Source organism: Manacus vitellinus, unplaced genomic scaffold, assembly GCF_001715985.3.
Source record: "Manacus vitellinus isolate BGI_N305 unplaced genomic scaffold, ASM171598v3 scaffold_26_pilon, whole genome shotgun sequence".
Lineage (NCBI taxonomy): Eukaryota > Metazoa > Chordata > Aves > Passeriformes > Pipridae > Manacus > Manacus vitellinus.
In genome coordinates, this window is record NW_021939960.1 from 7,372,091 (window position 1) to 7,398,379 (window position 26,289).

Sequence of the window (26,289 nt, forward strand, 5' to 3'; positions counted from 1 at the left end):
GTAGACAAGGGCGAATGAAGCTTTCAAAGAGGGATTTCCAAAGTTTTGGAGTGACAGCCCCCCTGCCCCTCAGGCTGTGCTGCAGGCACAAACGCACATGCACCCCAAAGCAGGGTGCAGGTGAGAGTGTCCTATGGAAATTAAAACAGACATATGGCAAGTCCCACACATGTGGGTTCAATTGGCATCTCTGAAATTAAGACCAGTCCTCCATCCTTGGCACTGCCTGCTCCTCTGGACCCTCAGAAAGGGGTATCTGGGATGCTCTTTTTCAGAGGCATCTGGATGGAAAGGAGGTTGTTACACACGGCCAACACAATTCATTTTTTCCTCCCCATGTGTACATTTGAAGGAACCACAGGTACAAACATGGTTTTTTTACCCCGTAGTTACAAGCAGAGGTGGAGTCTGTGCATGCTGTATCAGAGGGATGGGGCAGTGACTGGTTGCAGCATGACAAACACTTGGTATATCAGTGTTACCTACAGAAGCACCGCAGCACCGTACGAGATGGTCACTGTGGGGACAGGCTCTCCCCAAAATGATGCTTTTGGCAACGTTACCTTGTCAGGTACTACAGCAATCTGGGAGTGCAGATACAGCTGGAGCATACTGCTGTCTACTCATCTCAGGCTGCATGCAGTAGCAGGCAAAATTGAGAGTACAGTCAGTGAGATAGTCCAGAAAGCACATTCATAGGTTAAAAAGGACCCCGCTGCTACCTAAATTAGAAGCGTGATTAATAGTGTATCAAAAGGTGTGTAATCCCTCTCCCTCTAGACACTAATATAAGGCAAGCAGTATTGTGTCACTGGGGCATCAAACACTAAGATATACTAAAGAAGATTCCTATGCAGTATTATTATCCTTATTATTAAAAACCCACCCTATTGTTATTGTTAAAAAAAACCAATGAGCCCACACCCCTGCTCGAAGCAGATTTTGCTCTGTGAGGCAGAAAAGTCGGGTTGTTTGTGTGCTAAAAGCAAGAGTTTGCTTTTACACCTCCGAGCAGCAGTGACCTCGCGGGGCTCGGAGGGGCTGCTGCCCTCAGCCCTCCACCACGGCCCTCTGCAGCCTCAATGTTACCTGCAGGTGAAGGAGCTTTTGTATCTGATTTCCTTGTTTCTGGTTCAGGAAAAGGATGCTGATGAAAACAGAAGGTGCCGACCTGTGATGCAGAGAGGGGATGGGAGAGGATGCAGGAGCACAGCTACGGTCAGAGGGCTGTGCTGGGAAGGAAAGGTTGGAGGCTCAGGGCTTCACTCTCAGCCTGAGGGTTCATATGAGGGAGAAACAGAAATCCTTATCCTGCTCCTGGGCTTTTTAACATTTCCCAAAAAAATACTCACTGCTAAGGGTCTTCATATGGGACAACATTTGGGTAAAGTCCTTAGGAATTTCAATTTCTTTTTTAATTTTTACATTTTAGTTTTAGCAATAATGTTGCTGTGACCAAAGTAGTCTGAGGATATCAGGGAAATGAGGTTTCCAGTAATTCTCTCTAGGAAAAAGTATGAGTGAAGGTGTTCTTCTTTTCTCTTGGGTAACTGGCTGGAAGGGGAGCATTTGTATCTGAGGTGATGCTCTGGCTTCTCAGGTAGATAATATAAACTTGTTCTAAAAATTCACATAATTTAAAATTTTAAAAATCAATTAAAAATGTAAAAATATACCTATTTATCTGTAAATAGTAATGACCCTGCAGAATTTATTTGGATCTATTAAGTAGCATTTGAAATAAAACACATCTTTAGAAAATCTGATCTATCACATAGTCTGCCTAAAGAAATATAATGGCTTTCTGAGTTGGACAAAAGGTTTGTTTTCGGTGAGCTCCTTGACATTTTTAGCTTTAAAAAGTATTATTAAGAAAATGATTCAACAAGGAAATTCACATACAAAATCTGCACTTGAGTAACATTAAAGTCCCTTCCCAAATATTGGGAAATCTGACTTATGGCTAGTGCTCTGTTCCTGTGTTTGGGGTCACATTATGAAAGGCCACCTTGCAACATCTCCAGACACGTTGCCTGGTCAGAGACATGAACTCCTCAGACCACCTGAACTCACACTTGTACCTGAGGCACCCAAAAACTGACTGTGGGTTCAGGTCCCAGTCCCAGACATTGCTCCATCCCACAGGGAGTCAACTGCAGTATTTCTCCCTAGACCTAGAACCAGATTCTGAAAAAAAAAAAAAAAGCCCACTCAAAACCTTCTTGGAGACCAGATCCCAGGCTCTGATCCAAGGTCATGGCTTCACATTCAGCACAGACATATCTGGAAACCAGGTTCTGGGCACAGAATCACACAGGGACATGGGCATCCCTGGAGCAGTTCAAGATGGATGGCCTGCTGGAAATTTGGCTTTCACTTCTTCTTCAGCTCTCTTTGGACTCCTCTGTCCACACTTGGCATTGCCTAAAACTTGTTTCTGTCCTTCAAAAAACATGCAACAAGACTTGGGAGGGAGAGGGGAGCAAAGACCACCCCAAGAGAGGCTCAGCAGTGGGACAAAGTTTGCTTGTCCATCCTCTTAAAGCCTGCTGGGACCTTTAAAATTGGGATTGCTTTATTAGCAAAACTGATTTCGTTTCTTTTAATCTAGTATTTAAGATTTCTTGTGGGAGATTATCACCAGGAGTGAGTGATACAGGCATGGGGGAGCTCAATGGCTGAAGGTGAAGACTTTGCAGGGAGTAGTGGACTACAATTTAGGGCAGGAATTAAATTATTTATGTCAGTAAGCAACAAGCAGGCAATGTCATTGTTTCTGCAGGCTTAAATCATTTCAGGGAAAAAAGGAGCATTATTTGCAGCTAATTCTGGTATAAGTTAACCCCCAAATCCAGGTCTGGGTGAATGAGAAGTGATTATTTATGGCATGCTTGTGGATGGAGGTGTGTGTCAGAATTTCTTTGATATGAAGCCACAGAAAAAGGTGGAATAAATCTTACACGTTTCAAAAAAAATTCTGTGTGAAATATGTTGCAGCCAGATATGATCTGTGTTGCATATGTATAAAACCAGTTTTCTGCAATTAGTGATTATGGAACAAATCCAACAACTTTTAAAGATACACGTTAAAAGATGTGTTTTATAGACTCCAGTAAGCTGAAGAAGGTAAACTCAATTCTTCCCATGCAGGCCCTGAAGATCAGCTTTAAAGTCCCTTCCAACCAAACTATTCTATGGCTCTATGAATCTATGATTCTGTGACTATGAAAAAAGACCAGTTGTGTACCTGTGCTGCAACAGGACTGCATGACATCATCCTCAGCCTCATCTGGCATTCTTGCCTTTATATCATACCCTTCTGTGACAAATTTCCAGCAGGCCTTGAAAGGTAATTGCAAACAAATAAGACAATAAATCTTTGTTATCTCTGACTTGGACAAAATTTGCAGTGAGCAGCTGGCTGGAGCAATGTTGATTTTTGCCTCACCTAATGCAATTTCTATTCTTGTGGGCAGTAGAAAACACAGGCCACCAAGTCTGATTTAGGACCTGCTGACACTTCTTGCTCTACCAGAAGGCATCTCATTTTGGAACATGCCACAGGCAAATCTGCACAATTTACAGGCATTTGGCATTTCAAGTTGCCTGCGTGTGGAAGTCAAGGGCATCACTGCTTTCACTCTGCACAAAGAAATCTGGAGCCAAAAAGAGTTCTGGAGCACAAACAGAGAGGGAAAAATTGCAGAAGTTAACCAAAATATGGCTCAAATGGTAAAGAAAGGAAGTAGCACGGCTGGAAGCCCAGGGTCCCCCTAAGAAAAATGTTTTCCCCTCCTGAATGGTGAAAAATGGCAGGAAAAATTGCTCAGAGCCTTTATTCCCCTTCCTCAGTTCACGTGAAGACCTGTGTGTTGGTCCTGGGCACTAGCAAAAGAACAGTTTTATTTCCTGTCTGCAAGCATTCAGACTGCACCCACATCTTCCCTAAGGCTGAAATCATCCTGGGTCTCTCCTGGTTACTGTGCCTGGCCGAGCAAACAGGTGGAGAGAAACAGGCTGTGAGTCTCCCTTCGACCCGAGCAAGCCGATGTTCAACCTCTGAAAGGCCACACAGAAATGAAATTCTCACCTAAATGTCCTTAACAGGCTCTTGATATGACACAGGGAAAATGTGGCAAGACAGGGTTTGAAATCACAGACACAGCCCCAGCAGGAAACACGTGTGGGATTTGGGCTGTGAAAGCACAGGAGGGTTCAGAGGCACAATGCCAGCCATGGTGTCCCAGCCCTGGAGATGGATCCCAAACACAGCCTCTCCTGATCCACCTCCTTCCAGAATAACCCCACCAATCTATCCATGTAAAGGATCACTTCGTGACTTTGTTTTGGTCCCAAAAGAAACTTTGAGCATCACTTTTCCCCTCACCTTCCCCCAGCTGAACCTCAGCACCACTGAGGTTCCTGGTAATGACACAACAATCTTTCCAAAAGGAAGTACTTGAACAACAATGAAACGGGGCAGACTTGGATTGGCACAACTTGCAGCCAAGCATGGGTAAGAGGCTTCTGAGACAAAGAAGAAAACCTCTTAACTCAGCTTGAGGGATCCAAACAAACCAAAGGATGTCCCAAGAACATGGGTGTGAGTTTTCTGGCAGGGCAGAAGAAGAAAGGGAAGATTTTCACGGGCATAGTGTGTGCAAAAGTGTTCAGGCACGATGCAAACTGTAAGAAAAGTGCCCATTCAGACCAACAGGGCTTCCACAGGATGGAGCTCAGCAGCTCGCAGCAGCACGGGGACCACAGAATCCTGCATATCCACCCTCCCCCTCTGGCCTGGTGGCTGTGCCTCCACAATGGCCATGAGAATGGCTTCACACCATGGCAGCCTTCCAGAGGGGTTGCCTTTGGTTTGTCTTTGCTTTCAAAGCACCCCCAGGTCCCTTGTCAGCAGGAGGAGAGATAATTAAATATAATACATGGTTTAAAATAGAAAATTCCAGCCCTGTAGTCTCTTGTCCTCCTTCTGTCTCTTTTCTCTGCCCCCTGTCCCTCTTCTTGCACTCAAGATCATAGTTCTGAGTTTTTCAGTTTCCTAAGATGGGATAGTTTCCAAACTGTTCTGGTCCAGAGCAGTATCCTAACCTATCCCACTCCAAGGCCATGTCTTTTGCTCATGCAGATATCCTGGCCACCATCCCTCTCCTCCAGGGGCTCTATGCAACATTTCCATATATTATATTGGAATTATGCCACCTTCCTGACAGCTAATGAGGAACCACAGAGTACCAACCCCCTGTAATTACACGTGATCTGAAATCTAAGTCGGAAATAATGTGTTCATTCCAAACACCAAAACACCTAAAGGTGTAATCACGGGTGCCATGACGTAGCAACTCCCACCTAACACTTGTCAGCCACCAGTTCCTGTGATCTACAGAAGCCCTGGCTGGGTGATTTATTCCTGCCCTGCGCTTCTGAAGATTCCCAAGAAATGCAAATTGCCTACCCTGCGCCATGAAATAATTTCACCTAATGATCTTAGAAAGAGAGTATGAAAGAAATCTGGACTTCACGGCTCCAGCTGGCCCACCACCGTGACCTCTTCCACAACCACAGGCTTGGACCTGCTCGTTCCCCCACCCAGAGTAAGCTGCAAGAAAGTATCTGCCAGCTAAGGATGTCCTAGGAGGAGGAAAACCTTAGCTGTCGATCTCCTTGAGAAGTTCAGCATGTGGACAGCTGGAGCGGGCAGCTGCCAGCGCTTGGACGTGGCTCAGCGGCTGCAGGAAGGCTTCACTGCCGGGGGGCTGACCAGCCCATGTCACTGAAGGGTCCCTCGCCCGTGGCCGACCTGGGAGGGGGACCACAGGGCGTGCAGAGGTCAGAATCGGTGTCTGACTCCCCTTCTGCAATGTAGGGTCTGATTTTGGCCACGGCTGCATAGCAACCGTTGTTAAGGATGTCCAAATTCTCTTTGGACTGGGAGATGCTAAAGCCGCTGAAAGAGCGCTCCAGTTCCTCGTGGTCTACCGAGGGGATGGAGATGGACGTGTCGCTGTCTCTCATGGCACTCTCGTGGTGTTTGGTTGTAATGTCTTCATTCCTCAGGTACTCTGCGCTCGCCCTGTGCCCGCCGCTGTACAGGGAGCGCTCGTGGGAGGGCGGAGGTGGGATTCGGACCAGCGAGCTGGGGTCTCCGACGGGAGAGGAGCCGTGGCTTTGCCGCTGGCACGACGTGGAGGGCGGGCATGCGTTGGTTGGGGCTGGTGGGGCGGAGAAGTTCTTCTGACCCATGGAGCTGGTGGACCTGATGATCTTGATGATGCAGCCGTTCTTGTCAATGTGCTCCCTGCTGTCTTCGGGGCTGTGGTAGGGAGGTGCCGGGTCTGGTTCTTTGGACCCAAAATAAGCCTCCGTCTCTGTTGGTGGGATGCCCATCCGCTGCATGTAAATGTTCACCAGGAAGTCCAGCTTCTTCTCCATTGACTGAACCTGCAAAACACCACAGTTCCAGTGCCACGTGCAGGCTGAAGCACATTAACATCTGGAGTATAAGCAACTTCCATCGAGGAGCAAGAGTGGGGCTGGGCTTCGTAGATGACCTCTGCCTATGCTGACCCACACCACCTCAAACCCTTAGTAAACATTTAATTGTCCTGTTTTCCAGGTTTAATTCTCCACCTTGTTACAGGGTTTTCCTTGTTACAGTGTTTTCCTTATGCTGCTGTAATCTTTCTGACAGGCACCAAATTCTAGAAAAGCTGAAGCACACCTGCATCCTTCCAGCTCCTTCCTGCACTTGGCACTTGTCTGGGCTCAAATGGCTAGGGGGATTTCTGAGCCTTATCTTCCAAAAAGATTTTATATCTTCAGCAAGGCCATCAGCTAGAGCAGCCAGGCTCAGGGACTCATTTGTAATGTGTCTAGTGTGGTGGCAAAGAAATTAATGTGCTGTTTTCAGAAATAATGTAAACTTTTGACAAACTCACTAAAAAAAGGAAGACTATATGTCAGACTCCAAAGTGCCTGTTTGAGAGTGGCATTTAGGCTTCTAAGACATTTAGGGACCTTTCATAACATCCACCTTCCTTCTTTTTCAAAATAATCTTGGCTCTTATTTTTTTTTTTTTTTTACTAAATGGTAACACCTCGCTTGGAAAAAAAGGCAAGAGAAAACCAGCGCAATGCATGCAACGCTCTCTGACAAGAACCCCCTCCTGACCCAATATACCTGCTTTTCAACTTTTCCAAGCCTGCCCATCATGCTGGGGTCTTCAGGCAGCTCCCCCTCTGCTGGCCCTTTGGTCCGATCCTTGTCAGTCATGGAGGATCCTCTCCCAACGATCTGGTCAACTCTACCGGGATCAGAAAATCCCCCCACCCCCGGAAAAGGACCTGGAGTCAGTTGGAGGCAGCAGGTGAGGAGGGCTCTGCTTGTCGCGCCTCCGTGGGACAAAGCAACAGCCTCTCGCCCAACTAACACTCCAAATTACTCACAGACACACAGTGGCACTGAAGTGTTAATTCAGATGCAAAATTCAGAGCAGTATTAGCAGAGTTTGAAATTATCCATTTCTGTTTATACAGATAAAACCCGGCACATTATGCACAGTAAATTTACCCACTGCAAAGAATTTCTTTAACTGGCTTTCTTCCAAATCAATTAACTCCTTATTTGCGCTGAGAAATTATTATTTTGGGGGGAGATCAAGTTTTCTATCTAGCATGTACCAATGGGATTTTTTCAGTCTCTGCAGCAGTTTCCTCTCCTCAATGCAAATGCACGTGTGTAATTCTCACGTCCATGAAAACGAGCTGCTTGTCCTAAGATCCAGACAAACAGGTGCAGTGCTGTTTTAGTGGAATTACATCAAGGCCATAATTCACCAGACACTAACAGATTGTTTTCATCTCAAAGATACTGCAGTTCACACCTGTATCAGATGTTTTCTATTAGCAGAGCTCCAAGCTGGGAACAGCAGAGGATACTCCTGCCAAATCAGCAGATACAGGTACTAACTTCTTTACACACGTTACATTTGCACCTTCTCATTCCCAGTATAGATACACCTGGGATGATATACAGCTCCATAAGTATAGGAAGAAGGGAGGGAAGAGCCAGTCTGGAAGCTGGAACTCGATTTTATTTGAGGCATCAAATATAAATTTTCTTGAGAAGTAAACACAGAAGCTTTTTGATCCCTCAAAAGTCAGGGGAGCCTCTCAGTTTTGCAACAGCTTCTTAATGGCAGGCCGGTTTACAGCCTAATTCTATGCCAGGCAAACTTTACTCTTGCATAATGCACCAAAAGTAAGGGTGGCAGGGGAAAAGAAGGGTTAATTAATCTGACTGAAACCAAGTTGAGGTATCTTGAGCGAAAACTCAAAATGCTTCTTACGCAGTTCTGCCGTGTGGGCCATGGGTCCATGCACCAGGAGGAGGAAAAGGAAGGAGCTGAACACAGACAGACAGGGGAAAATGAACAAACAAAAACCAAGGAAAGGAATGAGACGTGAGGCTATTTCCAACACAAGAGCCATCTGTTTTCTTTACATTTGACAGGGACTTCATACGTATGTTGGCTGTTTGACATTAAGGGACAGGTATCAGTGGGTATGGACCAGCGTGGCTCCCTTAGCTTATATTAGAGCAACAGCAGTTTACAGCACCAGCTCTGGCTCAAAGAGATGAAGTGGATGAGCACATCACATCAAAGACAGAAAATATAAGCCAACAATTATTTCAGAGTTTAGCTTTGATCCCAGAAGATACTTTATTTGGGCAGGGATGTGACAGAATACTGTTCTGCTTAGAAAGCCATGTTTGACCCTTTGCTTAGCAATATAAGCACAGGAGTACAAGGAGCACACCAAGTGCTATAATTACAAGTGTGAGGAATATGCATGCCTTATTTCTCTCTTGTAATGGGAGAAGGAAATTATTAACAGGTACAGGAACTCCCCACAAGGGATGCAACTACTGACATGACATACAGCACAAGAAATCCTATGACAATGCCGTTACCATGTAAGCAAAGAGCTGTTAAATTGGATACCTCGGGCTACCTTGGTTTGGAATCACAAGTCAAGGCGTAGTACAGCCACTGTACGAACTCCTCTCCTGTATGCACAAGCAAGTAGACTTGTAAAACAATGAACATGCATTTAAAGAGGCCCAAAGTCTAAATGCCACTGAATGCTGCAGAAGGCCTAGAACAAACGGGGTGCTCTGTCCTCCTGGCCCATCCAGCACAGCACTGACACTGATATATGTCCACTAATGGAAATGAGATGTGCCTCGACAGTTGCTGAGTAGAGCAGGGAGGCAGGACAGACTGTAACACAGAGAGGGAAAATGAGTGTTGCATTGTAATAACAGAGATAGTCTCGTGCAACCCTAATTCTAATCTTGCAGAAAATGAGGCAGAACTTCTGCTCTCTTTCGTGTCTTGAGAGAAGAGGTATCTGGTAAGTGAACCTCATACAGCCCATTTCAGGGGCCAGCTGGCACTTCACAGATGGAATGATCACTAGCATCATCTAGAACAGCACTGACTTGTCCATCCCCTTCAGGCTGGACACAACTTGCCTCTAGACCTGCTGTGATTTAGGGGCAGGACTGAAGTCCTTCACAGAGCTCACCCATAAAGCATTGAGAAGCCTTTTCCCATAAACTATTGACACCAGAGCCCAGAATTCCTGCTGGATTCATTCCCTTTGTGTCTATATTTGAACACAGCCCTGAGGAACCAGAGGGCCAGATCTGGCCTTGGAGGCAGGTCAGCACCAAGGATGGTGTGAAGGGCAGCTGTGGGACACTGACTTCAGCGCAGAGAGGGGAGAAGAAGGTGAACCAAGTCCTTCTCTCTTGATGGGAGAAACCAGGCTCGAGGTCTCCCACCCCTTTGCTTCCCATGGCTGAAGCTGGACCACAGGAGAGTGCTCCAACCCTCAGCAAAGCGCAGAGATTTCATTTGTGCCTTATCTGATGTAAGAGAAAAGAAGAAATTCCTTGTGAGATCTCAACCCACCTGTACCTAGCTGAGGACTGCCAAGAGCAGGAGGTCCTTTTAGCCATTATAAGATTTTGAGATTTTTTCCAAATTGGGCCACAATTGAAAGATGAAGAAGACAGAATATTTTCTATTTCTATGTCTATTTTGCAAGCAGAGGGGGATACTTTATGTTCTTACTGCATGACAAAGGGCCAAGAATCTTCTGACATGGCCATGCCACTTCTACACTACACCCTGTGGGCATCCTTGTGTCCTCTCAACACTTGCTTTGGCTGTGCCAAATACACACGTGCAGAGGGAAGAATTCAGCTGAAGCTCTGACCAGTCAGCCCCATGTTTCTCCCTTCCTAGCAGAAGAAGATTCAAAGATTTCTAAGGATGCATGACAAACTGTGCCATCTGCTGTTCTTGGTAGGCTCTGCTGGGTCTTAGTTTGGGAGGGAGAGAGACAAGGGGATTGCTCTTTAAAGTGAACTTTGTTATCTTCCCGTCTTTCTAATGATACAAAAAAAATGTAAAGTCTTGCATCAGCCACAGTGCAGGTTTTCTCATGCTTCATTATGCTTCATGCTAACAGTGCATGCAAAGAGGTGTAATATGTCACCCTCGGGCCAGAAGCAGACATCAAAAAGGTCAAATGGCTCAAATGAGATAAAAATGAAGTGTTTGGGAATATCTATTCAAGTCTTTTCTTTTTTTCTTTATCTCTTATGAATTTTTGTAAACAATCCAGGCATTGAAGCCAAACCCCCTTCATCCATGTCACAGGACTGGCTACTTACCCTTTCATTTGGCAACAAAGTTTGCTCTAAACAAATTTTGATCAATAACTGTTGTCTAAAAAATAACAGCTGAGATTGCACTTATTCTAAGTGGATTTGGGCTTGGGGCTGCTCAGAGCTCTGGTTCCCATCCATCAGGCACCCTAAGCACCTCACAAGTCCCACTGGTGCCTGTGGGAGGATGTAGCTGCCAAAACTTAAGCACAGCATAAGCCTTCAGCAAAGACTTCAGCAGCCTTCTGGACTCTGCTGTTTTCTGCAGCCACAGCTGAATAAAGGAGGAAAGAAAAAAAATTCACTGGAAAAGGGAGCAATTATTAAAATAAAAATCTAAATGTCCCAGGAGCATAGTGGGCATGTGTGAACAGATTTTTAATCAGTATTAGAAACTCCAAAAACAGGGGGAGAGAAAGTCATTAACATGAAGCTGATACAGCAACAGACTTGGATTGAATAAAATAAATATCCCAGTTTGAGGCCTCCTCCCCTCGAATCCAGAAATCAACTTTTCTCTGTGCAAGGCACAAGCTTTCACATGAAAATCTTGCCTCTAGTAAGGTTTGTTGCACGTATAATCTTACAGGTTAAATACAACAAAATCCACTTGAATATGTATTTTTATTTTAAAATCTAAATGTTTCTGCAGATAAGAAGGTTATTTCATTTTCAAATACTATTTTGGGGCCTCATCATTTGGCAGGGAGGAGAAATGGGAAAAAATGCTTTTCTATCTTTTTTTCAAGCATAAAGCTTGGGGCTTCTGGAAAATTCTCTTTTTTAAATGTTTGAGCTAGCTGAGTGGGTAAGGGTAAGCTTTCAATATTCCTTTTACTCACATTTCTCCAGTGAAGATTACTCAGAGCAGCTTAAATAAAAATCAAGAGATTTGTCACATATTAGCGCTTAGGGAGGTAAATATATTTAGAAAAAAAAATATTTGAGGCTAAGCTTTCTGCATTTAAGAATCATCTACTGTTTCTGCATGGAAAATGACTTTCTGGCAAATATTTATACCTCCCTTGTGCTCCAGTGGTATCAATGCAAGGTGAAAATACAGCCCAGTCATGGCCTTGCTGCCCAGAACTCGGAATGCCCTAAAATGGGTATTTTGGTGAGAGTATGTTCCTCATGGCTTGAGCTTCAGGTATGGTTTTACTTAAGGAGAGAACTTAATGAGAAATATTTCACTGTGGGCTGGGTTTGACTCCTGCTCTTTTTCCTTGGAAAATCAGGATTTATTTATTTTTTCAATGTAAGTCCTATGGTAGTAATATTTTAACATATTTTTTTCCTCCATGGTCAGTAGAGTGGCATCAGCAAGAAACAGAGATCACTGTGTTCATCAGCTACAAAACACTTCATTCTTACTTTGTGGGTAAATATTCCACCTTTTACCCCTGAAGACAGCCTGATAAAATATGAGATTTTAGAAAGATATAATTTAGCCTTCTAGCACCTAGAAGAAGACTGACAATAGAAAGCACACTCTCTGAAGGAACTGATGGTTATTGATGACTGTATGGATGTCCCTTTTTTGTCTTCCTTTGGCTGGCCTGGTTTGAAAGCTCATCACTGAAAGCAAATCAGAGCACACCCAGAGTAGCAAGCCCTTTGTGTCATGATTTCACAGGCTGCTTTGCTAAGTGATAGATGCCGTCATATAACTGGCATGAAAGGGGTTTGACCTTAAGCAAATGAAAAAACCCAGAGAAAGCGGCATTTTGGTGAATCCTAACCTAGGCGAGTATTGGGGAGATTCTTTGGAAGAATACATGGGTCCTTTGGTTGGATACTTCTTATGCCGGGGAGTTGAAGGGGGTGGGGGACCCACAATCATATCTATCCTGGCAAAGTAAATAAGAGAAAAGACACCAGCAAAATGCATAATGAAGCAACACGTAGAGAAAAGTTGGTCAGAAAAGTTGCAGAAGGAAACAACTGAAAAACAGAACGACAGAGAGAGACAGAAAGAGAGAGAATTTGAAAATATATTCCGCTGGAAACAGAAGGCTCTCTCCTACCACCTGGTTGTTGGTGTCTTACCCACCTCAGGGTAAGATTTGGAGATTTAGGCACCACGGCAACACCATTAGGAGTTCCCCCCGCCCCAGATACAACAGACAACATGCTTTACCCTCTGGAATATATTTGCATATGTGTAGCAATATCCCACTGAGGTGCTTGGATATGAAACAACATATATTCATTCTCCTTTCAGTTCCAGGGCTAGGGAACACATCCTCAGCTAGCTCAGGGAAGCATGAGCTGTTGGGAGTCGGCGAGGTACGCTGCGGGATTGTGTAACTCAATGAATGGGAGACATCCATGGCTGGCGAGGTGTCAGGATGGAACACGAGACAATGTGAACATAACACTGAAAAGAGCACATTGCAGACACAGTGACAGAGGCTTTAATGATTAAAGAGGAAAGTGCATGTAAACACCCCAGAAATATGCTTGAATGCAGCTGTAATCCACCAAAGCCTGGGCTACGGGAGGTCACAGCCAGCCCCGCTGAGCTGAGCTGGCAGGGGGAACACAGCTCCCAGATTGGTTGATGAAGGAAAGGGAAATTAAAATATCTGTTCTCCAAGGTACCCTGTGACAAACCACCCTGGGATCCACTGCAGGGGTGCACGGCCCTGGTGCTGGTTGGTCATGAACCAACATTGGCCGTGGCCACCCCAGGCACACACCTTGTCTACAGGGTGCCCTTCCAGTGGTACTGGGCAGGTGACCAGCCATGGGACCTCTTGGTTCACCTGGCTATGATGATGAGGACTCCAAAGGGTAGCCCCAAAGGGATCTGCTCCCATCATCATCACTGATCTCCTGCTCAGTGGGAACAGTGAAGCTGCCTGGTAGTCTTGGGTCCCAAATCCAGGTATTTCACATTTTTGAAGCAGCTCCTGGTCCTCCTGACTTCCCTGTGATGGGATGAGTGGCAGCCCTAGCCTCATCCAGCCTCAGAACCTCATCCTCACAGCTCCATGGGTACAGCTAAGAGGACAATTCAGTTTGGTCTTTGAAAGCTGCAATTCCTTACCCCAACCTCACAGAAAAAAGCAGCCAAACAAACTACTTTGGCTTTGCAGCACATCACCTTGAAGGCTTGGCAGTGGGAGACTTGTGTGGGCAGTGAGGCAATCTGCCACATCAGCTTGGGTTGAAAATTCAGGTGTCCCTCCTGGAGCCAGCAGAGATGACAACCCCCGTGGCTCAGTACCCACTGCAGAGGCAGCTTGGAGGCCTCTTACTTCAGGTTATTAAAGCCAGGAAATATCAATCCCCTCCTCCTCCTCTTCCCCCTCCATATTCAGCTACACATCTTGGATCTATAATCAGTGAATTTGTACTGAACAGGAGTGAGAGGCTCAGAGAGAGGAAATTCTCCAGGATATTTTAGTCTCCATCGCGAGGGAAAATGTACCTTCTGGGAAATGCACAGTGTGCAGCAACACTGAGAAAGTTACCTCTGAGTCTTGAATATCAAAAATAGCAGAGTTAAAATGGTCTCTGAGAGATTCATGGCAGAAGAGAGATTCCTCTTTTTCCCAAGACACTTTTCCTACTTCATTCCTGTGGTTCATGTTAGCTGCTTGCATACCCAAACACATTTTTTTGCACATTTTCTGACTCTACCAGGGACCTAGATGAGTTTGAAATTAGAGGAAAACTTCCTCAACAGATTTCAGAGGAAGCTGGGCTGCCACAACCATCAAGAGAAATAATTTCATTCTCCAAATGTAAAAATAAATGGTGTATTATTTTGACAGGAGGTTGCCTATGGCCAAGTCCTGCCACTGTTCTGGGTGTCCTTCAAGCTCAGCAGAACTTCTGCTGAGCTGACACAGCCGTGGGTGTTGGGAGTTTGGGGTCTCCTTTTCAATGTGGGCCACCAGGGCTGAAGGAGGAGTGGTCAGACAAAAAGGTTTAGCTCAGATCCTCTGTTCAAAGGACTAGATTTTTCTGATTGAGTTTTTTTTTTCCCAGGAGAAACTTGGAAAAAAAATGGAACCTCCTCGGTTCCATCTGTGCCCTTTTCACATTTCTTCTCCTATTAAAATTAACATGTCTCCCCCTAAAATTTGAGCACAGAAGCTAAAACACAGCTTGGCTAAACCCCACCTACATCGGTGAGCTTGGATGAGAAACCCCCATCTGCACAGATTTTCGGCAGACTGTGCCATCCCAGGAGGGATCCCTCCCCAAACAGCTTAGCATCCCAATGGTGGGAGGAAGCTGCTGCCTCCTCACTGCTCTCTCTGTCTGTGGCAGCAGGGCCACAACCAGGACACCAAATTTTTTCTTATACCACTCCAGAAAGTTATCAAATGACCCACATTTGCCTCTAAGACTGGGGCACCAAACCTTTGCATCCCGGACCATGGAGATACGTACACACCTTACCTATGGGATATAATACAATGCCAAAAGCTCCTGAAATAAAATAGGAGGATGAGCCACGATTTTTGTATGTCCTATGGTGGGCAGTAAGGCAGTTTTAGTGGCATAACACTCCCTTTCTGCAGTCCCTGTCCTGCTCATCCCTGTGGGTTCCAGCCACAAGGACCGATGTTTTCCTTGAGGATTTCTCTTAGGAAAAGAATAAGCTGTAGCTGCAAAGGACAGTGTCTCTCTCGTGACAATACCTCTACAATGAACAAAAACCAGTGAAAAAAAAATGAAGCAAAGAGAGGGGTCTCTTGCCTGGCCTGAAGGTTTTTAATCCGGGAGAGCATGTCCAGATGACCAGCTGAGTACTGCTCGATGACATCCATCACGTCGTAGGGCCGAAGGCTCTCCTTAAACTTGCGCTTGGAGACGAGAAACCTCATAATGCTGCGGGAGATGGAGAGGAGAATCAAAATATGGTCCCTGGGCTGCAGCCTGACCCGCTTAATGGCAGATAAAAAACACTGCAGGGAGCTGCTTTGGAAGGAAAATGGAATAAATCCCAACCCTGCAGGTTTGGGAGAGGATGCGGCAAGAGGAGAGGGGAAGGGGATTGCGGGGGCTGGTGGCTGAAGCCCTGTCTGCGACGGGGGGTCCCTGATGCCCCTTGGACTGTCATCTGTGCATGTGCTCTCTGCATCACTTTTATAAATGTCAGCGCTAAATCTCAAAGCTGGTGAGAACGATCATTTGGATGCATCCCTGCGGGAGATTTTCCTGTTTCTCCATTTATTCCTTCCCTAAGCAAAAATCACCCTTTCTGGCAAAATTTTCTGTAAAGCAGGGCAAGCCACCCAGGGGAAAAACAGCCTGCAGCACAGACATGTCAGCATTTGCCACCACTTCTTGGGCTTTACACTAATTTTTCCCTATTATTTACTTTCCTGGACTGCTTCCCCCCTCTCCCTCTCTTACCACACTGCCCTGATGCTGACTTTCAGCCCTGGTGTCAAATCTTCTGTCACAAACTCGCAGTTGCAGCTTTTGTTCTCATCAGGGATGTCTTCTCCAGGGAGGCTTGCTTCTGGGTTTGGGAGAGAGAGGAATAAAAACAACATGTTACCATTTCCCGCGCCGGTGCCGCACAAGGGAAGGCGAGTCAGATCACAATCAGCAACTCCTGGGCAGGCACCAGAGATGCCTTTGCTGACTATCCAAAGCAGAGCATTTCCTGAGACGTGTCCAGGTGACATTCAGCAGTGCCAACTGCAGCTGTCATCCATCTCTTGATCAGAGAATCACAGTATCATTTGGGTTGGAAAAGCACTCTAAGATCCCTGAGTCCAACCATTACCTCAGTATGGGCCAAGCCCAACCACTAAACCATGTCCCCAAAAGCCACATCTGCGTGTCTTTTAAATCCATCCAGGGTTGGCAACTCCACCACTGCCCTGGGGAGCCTGTGTCAGGGTTGGACCATCCTTTCAGTGAAGAAATTTTTCCTAATATCCAACCTAAGCCTCTCCTCTCACAACTTGAGGTCATTTCCCTTTGTCCTAAAGCCTGACTCTTCCTCCTTTCCCCATCCCTATATACCGAAATATATACATTGCCATGGGTGTCAGAAGGGCTTTTGTTGCCTCTTGTAAACATCACTGAATAGTCTGAGTTGGAAGGGACCTTTAAAAGGCCACCTAGTTCAACACACCTGCAATAGCAGGGGCATCTTCCACTAGATCAGGTTCCTCAGGCTACTCCAAGCTAAAGGACTGGGGGGGGAAGGAGACCCATGTAAGCACCTTGGATGGCACCTCCTTAGGTGGGGAGGGAGAGGATGTCGGGGCCAGTTGGGAATTTGGGGTCTCTCACAGTGCCCCAAACCCTCACCTTCCGAGTTCTGCCGCGACGCCGCTCCCTTGATGCGGAAAGCTTGCCGGGCTCGGCTGCGGTCTCCGAAGCTCCAGCTCTTGGGCACTTTGCTTGGGCTGTCCTCGATGCTCTGGTCAGCACTGGGGGACCTCCTCATGCCCTGAGCCTGTGGAGAGCCTTTCCCTTTGGTGCCAGCACCGCGGGGACTGGAGAAGACACGATCTTTCAAACTGACCTTCTGACTGTTCAGAGAAACACGTTGAAACAAAGACAAAAAGGAGACAGCAGGAGGAGTCATTCTGGAAACCACGCAGTCCTTCCCCACCAGCCATTAGAAACCAAGAGCACTTCCAAGCAGCAGTGACATGTAGTTTTGCTGTTGGCTTTTTTTTTTTTCTCCAATATATGTGGGTTTTTTATTTTTTTAAAAAAAGAAAGCTTTGTAGAGATGTTTCCGTCATCATGAGTGAAATGGGAATGATTCTTAAGAGAGAGAAAATAATGAGGACTTAAACAGAAGCCCCTTGTGGGATGCCAGGGCTGGCGGGACAGAATGACATCAACAATGAGGTTATGATTCCTTAAATCACTGATCAGCTCCGGTCACGAGTTAGGAAGCTTTTCTTTCACAACTGCCTTCCAAAACACTATGTCTAATAAAAAAATACCAATAAAAAAATCCCCCATTATCTTATAACTTTTAGCTTTCATGGAAACACTTCGCTTCTGGTGCTCAGACCTGTCCTTTCCCTTTCTTCAACTCCTGCGTTTCCTCCCTCTTAAAACACGATCTGCCCCTTTTATATATTCCAAAGGGTTCCTCTTTATCCAGTCATATATTCAAACACTTAAATACAAACACTTAAACGTGCAACTCCTTCATATCCTATAAAAATTCAATCTAAAAGCTGCCATCTCCCTGAAGGTCTGCTACGGGTGTCATAAACATGCAAAGCAAAATTTTACAACTTCAGAATAAGGCATTTTATTGCTTTTTTTCCTGCTAGAATCCTTGGATTTACGGTTTGAAAAGAAGCACTCTGCAGAAACAGAGATGAACTCACTGGGAAACAGTCTGCTGGCAACCCAGCTCTAACTAGTTTCTGAATTCTGAAATTTGCAATTAAAACCTTTCACTCAAATGAAGATAACAAATTTTCACTTGAAAATTGCAGAACAAAGAGATTTTGTGAATCATTACAAAAGGGCAAACTTTATAGAGACAGCATTGGGGAAACCAAACTGCAAGTACTTTTGAGTCATTTGATATTTTCTCAATAGCAATTAATGATTAAACTACACTGATAGAGGTTGGATAACCAGTGCAACGTACTTGCACACAGAGCCAATATTTTATATATAGGTATATCAAAACTGAGTGAAAACAGGAATTTAATTCCCAACACTCTGTACCATCGCAGTAGCCACTTATCATTTTGCTGCAAATGCTCTGCCTGAATTCGCAGGAAGAACATTTGAGGAAATTTTGATTTCCACATCAGATTTCTAGCTCACCAACCAAAGACCTGCTTTTTTTTTTTTTTGCGTGCGTCTTTCAGCAACACCACCTGAACACTCAGAGCCAAACAGCCCTCCTTTGCCTTCAAAACTGGCAGGGGGCTCTTCAATCAGAGCTTGGCTGCTGGTTTCTGAAGCAAAGCAAAACGCGGCTCCCTTTTCGCAGCCGCCGGCTGTTCTCTGCTGACAGGAGCAGACACACTCCCTGCCCAGTAAAGGGAGAAGACGTGACCCGAGGACACTCAGGGAGCAGATCTGTCGAGTAAGAAGGTGCTATTTTTACAAAGTCACTTTACATTGCGAGACAACAAACACTGACAGGGGGAGAAAGGTGCTTAGGCAGCAGTTTGCAGAGTTGCATCCCCTGTGCTGCAGGGCAGGGTTAGCTGTGGCCACGGGCTCAGCAGCAACTGCACATTGAAAGACACATTCGAGAGAAAATAAAATTGCTCATGAGCAAGTTAGAAAAGGCAGAATTAACCCAATTAATGATGAATTATTAATTCAGATAAGTGCTGGAGACTGAATTCCCAGTCTGGCGCCCACCTGCAGGGGCTGTCTGAAAGCCATGGGACCAACAGACCTTCAGCAGAGCTGAAATTCAGGTCAGAGGTAAAAATCCACACAGGAATCTGGGAACAAGCACGTGCCTAAATACCTTTCTGGATGTAAGCCTTAGCCACTAATGCTACCAAAATCATTGCACATAATGAGCCAAAGGTTTAAAAAAGCAATTCTCATTCTGTGTTTATTGGATAAGAAACCTGATTGAAATTTTGTCATTTGGTTCTAAATAGGCCAATTGGATTTTTTTCCTTTATTTTTTTGTTGATTTTACAGAAGAATATTTCTTGAATCCATTGGGTTTCAGCAGTACTAATACTTTGAATTACCTGGTCTTTTCTAAAAATAAATTTTATAAAAATGCATTAGCAACACAGAAATATTCAGAATTCAAAGCAGTCTCTTTGTGCCTCATCCTCTGCTGTGTTGCTCCCATCACCGATCCCAGCATAAAATGAGTTGCCTTTCACTGAGTAAAGCAGAGCCTTTTCCTTGGGGACCTTTTCCCATTCCCACAATAAATGTGCTGAAAATGTTTGCAGGAATCACAAAAGGCAAAAAAGAAAGAGTTCAAGTCGGTGAGGGATATGAGCAAAGAGTTTCAAGCCTGACAGCCTGAGGTGCAACACACTGAAAAATCTCACAGAAATCTGATGAACAACTAAGATCTGGGTGGGTTTTGTTCCCAAGTACTCACTACTCAGGAAAAAAACCCAACACCTGATACAACCTGTTTTTTTTTAACACAGATGACATGAGACAACACAAACAATTAATTGAAATTTTTTCTTCTGCCATGCAATTTTCTCCTTGGAAACGACACCTGGAATCACATGCAAGTACAATCCCTGCAGAGGAGAATGCTGTTGGGGTCAGCAGGAGCTGGTAGGAGAAAGTCCCAAAGAAATACAGACATATATAGGGATATATGTTGCCAGCTAATCCAAGATCATGTTCTCATTCAACCAGAAAGTCATGCAGAGGCACGTGGAGTGTCTTGGAGAAGGGGTGTTTGGATGTCACTCGAGAGGATGATAAATGAGCCTCAGTTCAGTGGAGAGTGTATGTGTTGGTGACATGAACATGAGGACAGCAGTCCCCCAGCCACACACACAGCATGGACTGATGCTCACAGTCGTGCCCTGCTCGTGCCAGGGGAAGGGAAGGGAGAGAGAACTGTGGCTTTGCAACCAGAGACAGATTATGGGAAGCCATAACATCCTAACAGGGCGTGCTTTAGCTCTACATCCTCGTAACCGCTTTCAGTTGGCATCTATGAAAACATATTTGATAACAAAAGAATTACATTTCCAGGCTGACTTTGGAGATGGTTTAAAAAACTTTCAGCTTCTGACTTGAATTTAATGAAGGATAGAAGCTGAGTTGGTTTTTCTGTGCTGCCAGCCAAAAAATAAGAGCCCAGTGCTGGACAGACATGAAAGGGCCACGGCTGATGGAGGGATTCTCACTGCTCTAGTGGGCTTTGCATTTTGGTTCATTTAAGTCCAACAGCTCAGCACTCAGCAGGGAAATTCTTGAGAGCTGACCTTCAAAATGAGCTGCCATCAGCCTCCTTAGGACACCAGGGGTTTGAGGTCCTGTTTGAAACACTCTGGTTTGGGGTTCATTCCAGTTCTCTACAGTATTAAATCAGCACTTTTAAAAAATGTGGACTCATTACATTAGCAGTAATTTTGGATCAATAAAAAGTATCAGTTGTAATGTCTTGTCATTGATTTTAAACTATGCTTGAGCCATTACTTCTTTTTCTCCTCAGTTAGCCAAACTGAGTTGGACTAGCACAGACTCAGATCCATCTCTGCATCCAAACTCAACCAGTACCAGTGCTCACTCTTCTGAGAAGCTGTGGCCAGGAGAAAGGGGTTGTCTCCTGTTGGTAAATTAGGTACATTTTTTAAATCCAGAGTCTGTGCTGAGCTCGTGGCATATGAGAACTGCTCATTAAAACTAAGCAGCCTTTGTGGCTGACTAGGCTCCAGTCTGATTGCAGGTGTGAATAAGAGGCAGAAACCAATTACTGGGGATATGAAGGAAAGGAAAATACAACTGCGTGTGCAAAACTTGCCATGACTAAATCAGAAATCATGAGAGGGCCAAGCTCAAGCCTGGTTTGCCTTCAGTGATTTCAGGTGAATTCAGCCTAGAGGATGGAGTTTCTAGAAGCAGAATAACCTGGGCATAAGGGAAAGAAAATGTCAGCCAGTGATCATGTCACAGTGAGTAATCCCTCTTCTTTTCCTCCTCCACAACCACAGTGGAATCACTGGAACTATAATGGCAAAGACTGGGGTTGCCCCATCCCCACAGCCACCACATAAGCATGGAAAAGCATGGGGCCTTGGATGAGTGAAGGGACACTGGAGCCAGCCTCAAGTCTGTAACCTTGGCTTTTTGTATTCTGCAGCATTCCATTACAATCACCCCTCTCTTCCTAATTCACAGCCTTTTTTTTCCCCAAACTGATGAGTGCTGTCAGACACCACATCAGCCACATCCTGCATGTCCTCCCAACCTTTTGCTATTCGCCAGCTCAGCTGTTTTGCATTTCAGGAGCAAAGCAGAACAGCCAGATTGCACCTCCAAGCTGGCTGATTGTTCCTGAGCAAGCTTTTCAGACACCTGCTACACCCAGAGCCACAGGCCAGTGAAAGGTTGTGCAAACACCTTTCCTTCACTGGCCTGGGTGCCACTTCTTCCCATTGTCAGGTCTCTGAGGTGCCTTCATCTGTGAGTGCACCAGGAAAAGCAGAACACAATAGACCTGATAACCTGGCTTGGTGTAGTTACATTACTGTCTAAAAATGAATGTGTTATTGCACTTATTGACTAAAGATCATTGGTTTAGTACATTAAGAAACCACAGCTTCTAAGGAGTTTCCTATTAATTTACCTACATTGAGTTTTTCATGATTGCTTCATCGTTTACAGTTATTTCGTTTTATGCATCCTAGATGAAGGCTTTTAGCACTCAGCCTTAGATGCATCAAAGTGCTGGCATCTGCCACAAGAGCCTGTGCAGTGGGGATTGTGGGCAGGCACCCAAGGGTCCAGGAAAACAAGACATCTGAATTATTTTTATGCCCCTTCACAGTTCACCTACAGTTATACTAAAGCACAGGGTGTATAACACTACATTCAGGATGGATACAGGTAACAAAGATGCCCTTGTAGCTACTCCAAAGTTCCAGATTCCTTTTTTACTGGAAGAACTACAGTTTGTAATGCTCCTTTTCAGGGTCACCAATGGATTAAGAAGACCTCGAGGTAATACTTTGTTCCATCCTCCCTTTCCCTTGCAGAACTCGAAACGGGGAAGATGAAATGAGGACCACAGTGGGAAGGAATTCAGTAGAAAAGAGGAAAAAAAAATCACACTGGCTTTAGCAGTTAAAAATACATGCCTAGGAAGACATGCAAGGAAGACATTGAGATCAGAGTGGCTGATTTTCCAGAACACAGAACTGGACATGGACAGATGAGAGGACAGCATTACAAACAGCACTGCTCGTTTTCATCTCTGCCAAAAACAACCTCAACGTTAAGTAACTGAAAGGAGGCTTTCTCTGGGGAGGAGTCCTTGCTCACACTATGCCTCCCCAGATAAAACAACCTCACCTGGCAAAAGGAAACACTGCAGAAGTCAGGATAATTTTTTCAGCTAGACTATTGACCAAGTCTTTGCCATTTGGAAATGTCTCGAAATGCTGCCTGTGCAACTGCTGATCACCCATTATTTAAACCACAGCTTTCAAGGCTAAACTTCAAGGAAGGCCCCAGCACCATCAAAACATTCAGCAGGAGGCTGACTCAAAGCTTCAGGCTATTTATGCCGGTGTAAAGGATTTCCTGCCATGGAGAACTGCTCATTATGAACCCTACATCATGCCCCATTCCTCTTTGTTACCCATTCAGAGATGGGATTTACCACTTCTGAGCTCCTGGTACACACGAGCCTCAGGCATGAGTCCTAACCTCTAGACTGACAGATAACAAAAACAGCTAGCAGGTCAAAAAAATTGCAAGAAAAGAAAAGATACAAGTTGAAACAATTAATGAAGAAAATCAGAGATACATATACTGTTAGAACTGCAGTTTTTATGCTTTTAAAGCTGTAGTTTGTTGGCTTTCTGAGGGAGACAGAGACTGGTGATTTTGAGAATTAAGACGGACTCCAAAAAAGAGCATGCAAAAATCCGAGTTCACAAACATGCGGCATCACTCAGTGCCCTGCCACTCCTGGGCTGTCCACCTGCCTGGCTGCGGGGCGAGGAGCTGAGGGGGGTCCCCTGCCAGCATTCACAGCATGCAAACTCCGGGTAGAGGGAATTCTCAAGAAGGTGCATGTTTGCTGCTGGGAAGCAGTGCCTGAGGTGGGGGAAGAGACTCTTCCAGTGCAGGTGTGGATGTAGACGTATTTACGCACAGGTAACATGAGATATGTGTGTCTGTGTACCCTTATGGCCACGGGTGCACTAAGGGATGCTCGCTGGGAGTTCCCTGAAGCCACCTAACAATTGTCAGCTTGATGAAAGAGATGCAAACCCTGCTTGTACAAAACCCTCTGCTCTAGCTCTAGCTGTCTGTTCCCCACGGGGTCTAGAAACAGAACCATTCACAATGCCAATGTCAACGCTCAGGGGAACCCGTGTCCCCTACGTCTGGCGGGACAGGCTGAGATTAGTCCTTCTCTAGCTGCGTAGTAGAGGTGCTAGATAGGCAAGCCATGGCTTCCAAAGGCCACAAGACTAGGAAAGGTCAATTTGTCGTGTTCAGAGAGCCAAAGGAACGGTGACTGAGCAGAGGTAGGAAGCTGGCATTTCTCATGCTGCTAACTGGACACTGCTGTACAGAGCAATTCAATTTGCAAGGACTCCCTGGACCCTGATGGAGCGATAGGGAGGAAGGGGCGTTTTTTTTTTTTTTTAGAAAAAAAAAACTAATTTTTTAATTTTTCTTTTTTTTTTTTATTTTTAATTTTCCATCATTTGTTAAACTTCATGTCCTGGCCTCCTCCCTCGCTCAGCAGACACCGGCTTGCTAGCCCAGAACAAATTCCCCATCCTCATCTCTTTGGTTCACGTGCTCTGCACGATCGGCAGACAAGGAAGCCTCTGATTTCTGAGCGGGCAGTGGGGAGGCTCTTCCACCTTTTTTTACTCATCTAGTACCTCTATTAAGCAGAGAAGTGATCAGAACGGGTGGTAGCAGGGTAGAGGGAGAATGAGCCGTGCAGCTTTTGATTAGTTTCGTGCGACGCATTTCCCGTGGTACCTAGAGTTTCCTGAGCAGCATCCGCAAAGTGACTCTCTGCACGGTTTGCTCTTACTGGAAATGAGGGGAGAGTAAAAATTAGACCTGGAAGCAAATGCCAGACAGGAAACTTTTGATTACTGACTCTAGGTTTAAAAGACAGGTGTTTTGAGGGCCGGGTTCATGACAGGATTGTTCTCTTTGAGTGCTAAGTGAAAAGAAAAACTTTAAAAATCAAGAGGGTTTCTGAAATTTGTCTCACTGTGGTCAGTAAATTTCATTATTAGAACTGATGCATTCTGCATTGAGTTGGTGGCGTCAGTTTATCTACAATTAACTACAGGAAGATTTTTTTCATCTGCATTGGAAACAAAAAAATACTCTCCTCTTCTTCTAGACAAATAAAAACTCCATAAGTTTTTTTAAATTGTCTAAGCAATGGAAAGCCAAAACTTTAACTTGTTTTGTCAAACAGTATCAAAAAAGCTCAAATTTCTTCTTTTTTTTTTTTCTTTTCCAAAAAATCCCCACTCTCAAAGAAAGCTAGTTAATCTGTGAATTATTTGCACTTCTCATACAGGAAATAGAGTTAAATTAAGCCTGGCATTTAAAAAAATAAAAATAGATAAAAAAGGGGCGTGGTGCAGTCCCTTATGGGAAGGGAGTTGAACATCTGTGTTCACACATCTGGCTTTCATGGTGCTTTTTAGACAGGCCCTACCACTTCTGGGGAGTTACTGACTTTGACAAGGCACCACCACAGCTCCATCCCAAATCACTGCTCAGGCACTGCCCTGCCAGGAGATCACCACCACGACCAGGGTCCTCCACGCCATGGAGCAGCCCTCTACCTGTGGAAGGGGAATGACGTGGCCCCCATCACCCCACCAGGCCACCAACCACCAGCAGGCAGCACTTGCCAAATTCATGGGCAGACTGAAAAGGCTGAAGGGCATCAAACCCCAATTTCGTGTTGCACTTGAAGTCGGCAGTCGGAGGAGCGCGTGGGCACAGCATCCCATGCAAGCTCAGCCGACACCACCCTGGGCATCCTGGGGACTCCTCAGGTGCCCACAATGGCACCCTGCATCCCCAGGTAGCCCCAGGGACTGGTGGTGCTAATGGGGCTGTTCTGGAGCTGGCGTGGGAGTGGGACATTCAGCATGCAGAGCCTCAGAGAGACGTGTGGGTTACTCTCCTCTTTGCCTCTCCAGAAAGATGCAGTTCCTTCCGCGCAAATAATCCGCTCCCCTAAAGGCAACTGATTATTTCCAGATTACTGTCAGTCCCAGCATGAGTCTCTGACACCAGTTTAATTGGTTAGAAGGGCAAATGCCAGCCCAGGCTAATGTGGCCCCTCGGGCTCCTGTGATTGGCCCTGGTTTCCACGGACAGTAGAGGTTAGGGACACCTCGGACACCCTAGGCTGGATGAGCAGGGGCCCACTGAGTCAACCAAAGGCATCCTCCAGTGCATACAAAAGCCTTAATCACACCCCTGGACAGAGATATTAATGTGTGTATCTCAGACAGACATAAACATACACTGATAGAGAGATATACACACAGATATACACACACGTTACAAGGTGGCCCAGTCCAGCATCCACTCAATCCATGGCCAAGGTCCTGCTGAGTTCATTGGGGTCAAGGACAAACCACAGCTGAGAACAACCTTCCAAAGAGGTTCTTCTCATTACCTACAGCACTGAACTCATGCTGGACAAAGTAATCTGAGTTTTAGCTTCCCAGTTCCCTGGAATCCTTCTGTTTCTTTTTCTCTGATATTAATGTATTATTACAATCATTTGGCTCATTAATTTTTAGCTTTTCATCTCATTGTATTTTGGAAAATACAAGAGGAATAAATGTGGTCATGGATGCCTTCAGATGTTTATCAAACCATCTGTT

General features: G+C 45.3%; 1 protein-coding gene across 1 annotated transcript in view; it reads right to left on the reverse strand.

The window, feature by feature from the left end:
• Positions 1 to 2,297: 2,297 nt before the first annotated feature.
• The window catches only part of KCNQ2 (potassium voltage-gated channel subfamily Q member 2), a 45,520-nt gene continuing 21,528 nt past the window's right edge, over positions 2,298 to 26,289 (reverse strand). Inside the window, exons 12-17 of the mRNA XM_029960397.1 lie at positions 17,045 to 17,268; positions 16,133 to 16,241; positions 15,473 to 15,604; positions 12,499 to 12,606; positions 7,196 to 7,319; positions 2,298 to 6,456 (exon numbers count right to left, since the gene is read on the reverse strand). Of these exons, the coding sequence (XP_029816257.1) occupies positions 5,758 to 6,456; positions 7,196 to 7,319; positions 12,499 to 12,606; positions 15,473 to 15,604; positions 16,133 to 16,241; positions 17,045 to 17,268 (1,396 nt within the window). The 3' untranslated portion in view covers positions 2,298 to 5,757. The remainder of the gene's footprint in view (positions 6,457 to 7,195; positions 7,320 to 12,498; positions 12,607 to 15,472; positions 15,605 to 16,132; positions 16,242 to 17,044; positions 17,269 to 26,289) is intronic.